Source organism: Ornithodoros turicata, chromosome 6 (assembly GCF_037126465.1).
Source record: "Ornithodoros turicata isolate Travis chromosome 6, ASM3712646v1, whole genome shotgun sequence".
NCBI classification, from domain to species: domain Eukaryota; kingdom Metazoa; phylum Arthropoda; class Arachnida; order Ixodida; family Argasidae; genus Ornithodoros; species Ornithodoros turicata.
In genome coordinates, this window is record NC_088206.1 from 46,087,469 (window position 1) to 46,096,987 (window position 9,519).

Here is a 9,519-nt window from a genome sequence, read left to right on the forward strand (position 1 = left end):
AGAGACTGGCGCCCCTCAGACCTCATGAGTGCACTCACAGGAGGTCTCATGAGGGGCACAACCTCATGAGTGCACTCACAGGAGACCTTATGAGGGTGAGACCCTCATGGGTGAGGGCTTTCGTTTGCGAGTGCCGTGAGGGTGAGGGCGAGTGAGGGCATGTGCCCGGGAGGGCCGTGAGGGTGAGGGCGAGTGAGGGCATTTGCCCATGAGGGCCGTGAGGGTGAGGGCGAGTGAGGGCCTGTGCTCGTGAGGGCGAGTGAGAGCATGTGCCCGTGAGGGCCGTGAGGGTGAGGGCGAGTGAGGGCATGTGCCCATGAGGGCGGTGAGGGTGAGGCCGTGAGGGAGAGTGAGGTTTCACCAAAATGCCCACGTATGGTTGAGTGCGACATTTTGCTTTTCGTTTCTAAGTGCTTGCACCTTTTATTCTTTTTCTGTGTTTGGTTTTTTACGTATATTCGATCAAAAGATTTGCCCATTCTTGGCCTTTCAAGATCATCACGGACAGAGAACTAAAAGTATTATTCAATATAGCATGGTTTTAGGCGCCTGCATTCATGTACCATAGGTCAAAGCTTGTACTGTACCATAGCATTTAAATGAGCACGTTTTCCTGGATGGAACATTCTGAAACACTGACAAAGCAAGAGCGTACCAAATTTATGTGCCTATTTTTTGCATTTTATTGCCTATTTTGGTGCTTTTGAGGGCGTAAATGCCTGCCTACTTCCATCGTTTCAGTGCCTAAATTTCCGGGCCTTACTAATACTTCCCAATACAACTGTTACCTATAGAGACTGTATCTCCAGCTAAAGAAAATTTTTTTTACAGCAGCCTCCATTTCTAATTTCAACCCTTGTGCTTCCTCAGGAGATTTTCCACATTTTAATGAAAAATTCGGTCATGTGCTTTGTAACAGTCTCATTTATTTCGTGAGTTGTCTGGAAAGTCACTCATCCGATTCCGGTGGGAGGTATCTGTTGTACCTCGTTGCCATAGCCTCCCTGTAGAACTGAAACACTTCTTCCACAGCGGCACTACACACCTGCATGCACTTGCTCAACGTGTCCACAGAGATCTGTCCCTCAGTATGCACAGAGATGACTTCTAACTCTTGATTTTCAAATGCAATTGTACAACATGCTGCTGCTTCCTGCGTGATGAGGAATTGCATAAATGAGTATATAAACATTTTTTCATGGGCACACAATTACGGGAGACCATTAAATTGATGCTCAGTGGCTTCTGCAGAAACAGTTATAATAAAAATACCTCAGAAAAATTTTGGCGATGTACCCGGAGCCCAAGCTTCAACTTGTCGTTATCCCCATAACACGCATCAAATTCATCACTTCGCCTGCCACAAGCTCTTGCGAGAGCCTACCAGAAAGGCTTTGGAGTGCGCAAACTTTAAAGATAACGATAATGCTTACTGTGTCAGGGTTCATGATCGGGGGCCCTGGTGATTACACAGGTGACAAACTGCAGGACAGAATATTGAAGCAGAGCAGCATACAGTGCGCTATGCCTCTGCATAATTTTTTTGTCAAAACACGGCAAATTACCCATATTTTATGAGAAAAGACACAAAAACTTCTTGTAGCCACTGGCAGGCATCTTTTGCTTCACTTTTGTAGTTGTTCACACTTTTGTACCATGCATAACTACGTACTTGGTATTCATGGTGACATTGTAACGTCTGTATACTCATGACATTATAGTGACCAATAGTCTGTAGCCAAAGCTGAAGGCACCTGCTTTGACGGCATATTATGGTATACATGACACAGCAGCCTGCACCGTAGTGGCGACAGCCCTCGTTCCTTTTTGCAAATAGCCCATGGTGGGATTGTGAAGTCATTGATTATTGAAACACTGCCCACCTTCTCCTGATCCAAGGTAGGATCCAATTGTACAGTCCCATCAGGCATGACAGCTGCATGTACAGCTGCAACTTGGCATCTTGTGGCTATGGCAGCATCCATGGCACAGAGATATGCAGCGTTGATACAAGATGCAAGCATCTGTGTTTACAAGCTCAGGAAATCTGGGAGTGCTTTTCGGGAGAATCGACCTAAATTACACTACTGCAGACAGGTAATCTTATAACATATCAATCTTATCACGGATCTGAGTAATATAGTACATGTTATATTAGACATCTGGTACAGCATTCATGTCTGGTCTGGTCATGTTTCGTCATTAAGATGTCTGGCACACCACATTACCGCCAGCAATGGGGTAGAGTATCGCCCTTGGTGATGAAACTCCTCCCCCACTCATCATTCAAATAAAGTTGTTGTTGATAACGTAAAGTGGAACCTGTATAATCCTTGATCATCGCAAAACTGTGCTTACTGTGTCACCTGTCTTGAGATCCTCAAGTCAATTCACTTACGATGCATAAATTAGGCACACAAAAAATAAACACAAATCAAGCAAAAGAAAGAAAGCTTCAGCTACCTCGTGAGATGGCACACTTTTGGTATACCTTTAGCGTCAGTAATACTAGGATAATACTACGATGACAACAAAGCAGAATGCATGCTACTCTGTCAGGGGCACATGAAGCCAACACTCACAACATACCAGCAACATACAGCGCTACACACCAGCATACACAACGTACCAGTACTTGGGATGCCCATGGAGGGATCCCATTTTGAGAAACAAGAAATATGCAAATGGAGAAATGCACATGTGAATGTCCCAGTCTCATATGGGTACAAATCCATTCAAACACTCTTCATACACATCATTTTTCATACAAAGTACTGAAGTATCTGCATGATACTCAAAGGTGAGACAAATCCTGCACAGTGGAAAAATTGTGTGAACCGAGGATGGTGTAAAGGAAGTGCAGCACCTAAGTGATTCTTGTATCGAAAGCCTGTCCGCTGTTTGGCCTCACGCTCAAAAATGCTCAGCATGTCAGTATACAGTATTGGGCAGAATAATCTCTTCAGGACAACTGTAAAGGAGCGTGCTAGTAATGTCACTACTTTTTCTGTTGTTGCTGGAAAGTGAAGTATTGCACCATAAAGCAGCAGCGTAACAGGCGCGCATTTATCAATACGGGGAAAAAATAGTGCTTTTACATGTGGCTGAGAGTACGATTTCCAAACTTTACACATCCCTCTGGGCTCATGTAAGAAATGATTCTCAGGATTCTCCTGGAACCAGGCACAGTGGTGTATTGCACACTCTTGCAAAGATGCAGGTATATGTATGTGAGAAACTTTCTTCTGTCAATTACGGCTTATAGCGCTGACATCACTTTGATGCAGGAGTTGCCTAGTGTGGGGCAGTGAGGTAAACATTACTGGGAACTGCATTCCCAGCACAAATACTAAAGGACTACCCAAAATGCATAAGGTGAATACTGTGTATGTATATATGTACGTATATAACATAAGACTACGATGAGTACTAGAAATTAATCTGAATTAGTATTTCAATCAGCTTTTTTTTTGTTTACTGAAGCAACTTAGCACTGCTTGTATTTTCCTTTCTTTTTGGCCTACCTTTGTGTCAGTAAGTTGGAAGTGACGCTCATCCTGTCTGTTCCTCCATCCCTTTGTCTTTTGTGTCGTGTTTACTTCATTAGCACAGCGAATTTGGTCCTAAACAAGCAATGGTACGGAAATGTAACACGAGATACAGCAACCCAAGCTGCTCAACTCAAAACTTATAGCTTTGATGCGCTGGAAAGTGGGGCAAAGTGATGAAATAATCCGTCATTCTCAGGGGCGGACCCAGAATTTTTCGGGGAGAACCTAAGGTGAATTGGAACTCTATGTAATGACAAAAACATATCCACACCTGGTCATTCTCTGCCTAAGTTAAGTGATGGGAGAAGAGTATGTATTTCTGTGCCCACAGAACATTAACTACTCGCTCAGAAGCACCGAGTGCCCCTTCAAGGCCCTAATGTGTTCATGGACATTGACGAAAAACCTTGGAACTGGAAAGAACCAGCATTTCCACCACTTCGGCTGACACATGGACAGAAAAAATGCATGCTAGGCAGGGTGTCGGAGCGAACCAAAAACCAGAAAAAAACACGCTATTTTGGTGCAAACCGGAACGGAATCAAAACCGTATACGTTTTGTTCGCTCAGGAGGGAAACCGAAAAATTCATTTAACGGTTTTGCGGTCCAAGAAAAAACTTTGCCGGTTTGAACTACGAATAGGCGAATGAAACTGACGGCGTGTGTTCTGATGTCATGTCATGCATACTTTACGAGGGTTACGGTGGAATATATGTCGATATACTGTGACCCTTAGGATCCCTTTGTAACATTTCATCATTCTCTCACATAGACTAAGAGGTACATGTAACCGGTTGTGACTCTCTACCAATGTGCCGTAGTGTTCGTTTTAATTTCATCCACCCAAACTCCCCTGAACTAAACAGCGACCCAAGGGGGCTGTGTAACAGCTTCTCTATCAATAATGTCGCGCAACGCGTCCCTTGTTTGAGAGCAGCGAAGCTGAATACATTTACGTATCCGCGAGGGCAAGCGCGTGCGAAGTGGCGCCTCTTTTGTGGACAGGACACAAAGAAACGGAAGAAAACGGAGCGGTCGAGCGCATTTATGGGTGAAGGTGTTCCTCGATTTGCGTTGTACACGTGCGGTGGTGCTTGCTGGCTAGGAAGCAGCAACAGATATCCGGATGGGACGCGATCGCACCAATCCAGCAGTATGACATGACGACAAACAAGTCCATCTGTATCATGCGCTTCAAGAAAGGAGAACGCCTATTTGAACAGACAGTCACCTACAGGAACCAGGAGCTACCAATTTCACAGCTGTCTATTAATATTAAATACCATGTATGCGGAGTAAATGGGTTTACATTTTGCAACATTTTTTTTTTTTTTTTTCTGGGAATGAATATGCCCACCAGAAGCAGACCCGGTTAAAACCGGTATGAACCGTTATTTTTTTGCTCCGGAGCAGAACCGGTACCAGACTGTTTATGTTAGGACCGGAAAGAAAAACGTTTCGGTTCGACACCCTGAAGGCAAACCCTAAATTTTCTCTGTGGGTCACATATTGTTTACAACTCGCAGCCACTTTTTTCCCTGCTCATAACAGAGGAAACTCAAACATAATTCAGGATACACCGCCATCATTATGCAGCTCTTGGAGAGTGACTGATATTGATGACCGCGGGTGCAAGGCTACCAGCATCACAGTCTCCATTGCACTGCGGATGACCTTCTCCTGAAGACGATCTGCACAGCCTAAAAAACAAGAGAAATCATTTTTTCTTCCTTTGTCTCCACTTTTATTTTTTGCACACAGTACGCTACTGAGTATCGCCCAAAACTCAAATTCGTACTTTGACGTCCACTCTTATTCCGAAAGAAGACTTCGACGGTTGCTTTCTCAGGTACTTCTCTATTTTGCCGGACTTCAATCGGGCCGTAGACTCCAGCTTGCACGACTGTTTCACCTATAATTTTCAATATTAAAACTTGATGCGTACAAAAACAGATTACGTCGGCATTCTGAATACGCCGCTCAAATATACAGGGTTCGCCAAGATAAACTTCGGGGTTTGTAACGAAGATAAAACAAATAAGAACAGTGTCGGAAAGCTAAAGTAGACGTTAGAGGATGTATTATGCCCCCAAATTTTATTCCATAATGCCGCCTAGTCTGTTACTCTGCGGATAAATCGTGAAAATTAAAAAACGCAGAGAACTGGTCTGTATTCAGTTCCACATGTTCGATGGCGTCTGAAACACCGCGCTCGACTGCTTCGCCATCTGACGGAAAGGAGCTGAAACACAAACTGTGGTTCAGCTCCTTTCCGTCAGATGGTGAAGCAGTCGAGCCCGGTGTTGCAGACGACATTGAACATGTGGAACTGAATACAGACCAGTTCTCTGCGCCGCCGCTTTTGACCGTGTCGCTATCTGAGGAAAGTAGCTGGAACACAGGGGTAGTTTCATTTATAATCGAATGATGCCCGCTGGTCACATTTTTTATTTCTTTCGAAAAAAATATATGTTATCCCACCCACAAAGAGGTGCAAAAGATGCCTGACCGCAGGTCTCTGCGATATTTTCTTCTCCGTCCACGGCGCTTCGAAGCAACCGGCGCGATTTCGCGGCTTAAATTTTTTCAAACTTTGTGACCTTGTATGTCTTGAACGAGCTGTCCCATTTGAACGAAATTTTTTTTGCTGACAGAGTGGATGGTCCACGTTCCACTGCGGGCTATTCAATTTGTATGGTCAAGAGAAAAGTATACGAAAAAAAATCCCGAAAACGCAACAGAGAGCCTTTTTACCGCACATTTGGAAGGTCATGGCTGAGGCTTTCTTTGCTCTTTGAGTTTGACTTAAATGCATTGCTTTATTTTCAGCCATTATCCCGCAATAATGCCGTGAACACGGAAGGGTAGGGGAAAATTCTCATTTTCGCGGCAGCTTTTACCCAAAAAGGACATCTTCAAGTTTTCCGATATTTTGTACTAACATAGCTTAGACATAGCTCTTTCAGGATATGCAATAAAATGTTTGCTTATTTTGGTCCCACAGGGCGTGCAATTTTTTTTTTTCGCACCCGTATTGGGCAGCGCTCGCAGGGGTCAAATACACGTACAAAGAGTGGACTTCTACTCCAACCCCATGTCTTTTTTTCTTTTTGCTTTCGGTGGCGGTGCCGTCATGCCAAAGGCAGACTATAGTAATATGCACAGATCACTGTGATGTCCCCGGACAAGCAAAAGTTCGTTGCTTACGCTTTCCCACCCGGTTAATCCCTTCAAGGTTACGTGCTTGAAGGAAATCGGACGTGGGAACATGGCATTTATAAATACTCCGGCTTTGCCGAAGCGAAGCGCGGGACGTCTATTCTCTTGTAATTTTGTTTTGTTATTTGCTGGTTTCTTCTACTTCTGTTTCTTCTACTTCGTCTACTACGGGTGCCTCAGTGGGCTCACACTAATATCTTGCTCTGATATGCTCCTATTCACAGTCTGCACAATTTCGGTGGGGTCACTGAAGTCAGCGTCGTCAGGGCTTGAAGCCGGAGGATCTTGTTCACCTGAAGGCCCTGCCTCAGCAACCTGCAGTCGAAACGTGTTGTAGCAGTTCACACATATTTCGTCGGTATCGTGGACATGGACTGCCTCCGAGGTGCTCAAGATGGTCTTCAAAAGCCCTGATCCTATCAACGATACCGGCCTGAAGTTCTTGTTCCAGGGTACTTTTTTTGTGTGTGTGTGTGTCGTGTAGTCCGGGCAGTATAGTCGACTTCTGGTGTGGCTACGGCTGGCCATGGGGAGCGCAGAAGTACACGCTACGCCGACGACAAAACGAAATCCATCCGAGGAAAGCAAGGCCCTTGTCTTAAAATGTGGACAGGGAACTCCGTAGACGCCTAAAGACCGTCTTTCCCCACGCAGCACCCCGACTTTCTCACCCATTGGAAGGATAACTCCTTCAAATAATATTTCTAAAAGGAGTTCACCTTGAAGAAATAAGGGACCGGACATGTCCTATCATTCCCAGGAAGACCAGGCGACCAGTGCTTGGGCGATCTGTCGGCATCGTGGCACATCACCTGAGTGTTTCAAATTCCGTCTTTGTTCACAAGTAGACAAAAACCGGCAAATAACAAAACAAAATTACAAGAGAATGGACGTCTCTCGCTTCGGTTTGGCAAAGCCGGAGTATTTACAAATGCCATGTTCCCACGTCCGATTTCCTTCAAGCATGTAACCTTGAAGGGATTAACAGGGTGGGAAAGCCTAAGCCACAAACTTTTGCTTGTCTGGGGACATCACAGTGATCTGTGCATATTACTATAGTCGGCCTTCGGCATGACGGCACCCTCACCGAAAGCAAAAAAAGAAAAAAAGACATGGGGTTGGGGTAGAAGTCCACTCTTTGTACGTGTGTTTTACCCCTGCGAGCGCTGCCCAATAGGAGTGCGAAAAAATTTGCGCGCCCTGTAGGACCAAAATAAGCAAACATTTTATTGCATATCCTGAAAGAGCTACGTCTAAGCTATGTTAGTACAAAATATCGGAAAATTTGAAGATGTCCTGTTTGGGTAAAAACTGCCGCGAAAATGAGATTTTCCCCTTTCCCTTCCGTGTTCACAGCATTGTTACGGGATAATGGCTGAAGATAAAGCAATGTATTTAAGCCAAACGAAAGAGCAAAGAATTATCTTTCTACTCATGCGAAGAACATCACAGTCGGAGATCCAGGGCCTCGGCCATGACATTCGAAATGTGCGGTAAAAAGGCTCTCTGGTGCGTTTTCGGAATTTTTTTCGTATACTTTTCTCTTGACCATACAAATTTAATAGGCCGCGGTGGAACGTGCACCATCCACTCTGTCAGCAAAAAAATTTCGTTCAAATGGGACATCTCGTTCAAGACATACAAGGTCACAAAGTTTGAAAAAATTTAAGCCGCGAAATCGCGCCGGTTGCTTCGAAGCGCCGTGGACGGAGAAGAAAATATCGCAGAGACCTGCGGTCAGGCATCTTTTGCACCTCTTTGTGGGTGGGATAACATATATTTTTTTCGAAAGAAATAAAAAATGTGACCGGCGGGCATCGTTCGATTGTAAATGAAACTACCCACAGGTATAGCGGATTAGGCAGCGGCGGTTTTTTTAATTTTCACGATTTATCCGCAGGGTAACAGACTAGGCGGCATTATGGACATAAAATTTGGGGCATAATAGGTCCTCTAACGTCTACTTTAGCTTTCCGACACTGTTCTTATTTGATTTATCTTCGTTACAAACCCCAAGTTTATCTTGGCGATCCCTGTATAATGCTTACCACGTGAGAGCACTACAGAACCGTCTGGTCTGGAGAGGCTATTGAATTTTGCAGCCAGTCTGCGCATGCAGTTCTTGTCCTCAGCTTTCATAATGTCACAAGCCGCTCCACAACTTATTAAGTATTTGCAAACGAATACCACACCGGTGCTATTCGTTTTAAAGGGCGGAAGCGGCGGAAGACCGGTATACTGGGAAGACCGCTCGGTTTGGCTTGCATTGGCTAAGCCTGTGGAACGGATCGGATCTCGATGGATATGGTGATGGTGATGGTGCTTGCCGTAGTCGGCCACGCTCAGGCGGGCAACGCCACGATGAAAGATGAAAGTCACTGAAAAGGTTAGCCAGCTGTAGGACTCGAACCCACATCTTCTGGATTACCTTGGCCTTGTATGTGTTTGTCCCTTCTATGTTGTTCCAGCCTCAGAACATCAGTTCTCTCACGCCACGACTGTCCCAGGGGTGCCCGATCATGCGTCCTGGGCCGACTTCACAAGGAACTGTGTCGACGTATGTCTTAAAGCGTCTGTGGAAAACCCAGGGAAAACATAGGAAGGGTTCGCTGGATTTCTACCCATCTACAGGGAAAACATAGATAGATGGACGAATTAAAGGCTATGGTCGAATGAATAGCGGCCTTCCGTTTATAATATTTGTATTTATTCACGTGATGGTATTCTTCACGTCGATAGCTGATTGGC

The 9,519-nt window shown here is 45.0% G+C and overlaps 1 protein-coding gene across 1 annotated transcript; it reads right to left on the minus strand.

Moving 5' to 3' along the window:
- Nucleotides 1-906: 906 nt before the first annotated feature.
- Nucleotides 907-9,054, minus strand: LOC135397972 (exosome complex component RRP46-like). The gene is made up of 5 exons (XM_064629443.1): nt 8,820-9,054; nt 5,351-5,464; nt 5,131-5,252; nt 1,884-2,024; nt 907-1,153 (listed from the first exon to the last, which is right to left on the minus strand). The coding sequence occupies exons 1-5, from the start codon at nt 8,908-8,910 to the stop codon at nt 950-952; spliced, it is 672 nt and encodes a 223-aa protein (XP_064485513.1). The 5' UTR covers nt 8,911-9,054; the 3' UTR covers nt 907-949.
- Nucleotides 9,055-9,519: the final 465 nt, after the last annotated feature.

Bases quoted from the DNA above. Each gene is read 5' to 3' on its own strand.
- LOC135397972 (XM_064629443.1), bottom strand. From the start codon at position 8,910: ATGAAAGCTGAGGACAAGAACTGCATGCGCAGACTGGCTGCAAAATTC. The intron at 5,465-8,819 runs GTAAGCATTATA...TGAAAATTATAG, and splicing joins TTCTGTAGTGCTCTCACGTG to GTGAAACAGTCGTGCAAGCT. The intron at 1,154-1,883 runs GTGGGCAGTGTT...CTCATCACGCAG, and splicing joins CTACCTTGGATCAGGAGAAG to GAAGCAGCAGCATGTTGTAC.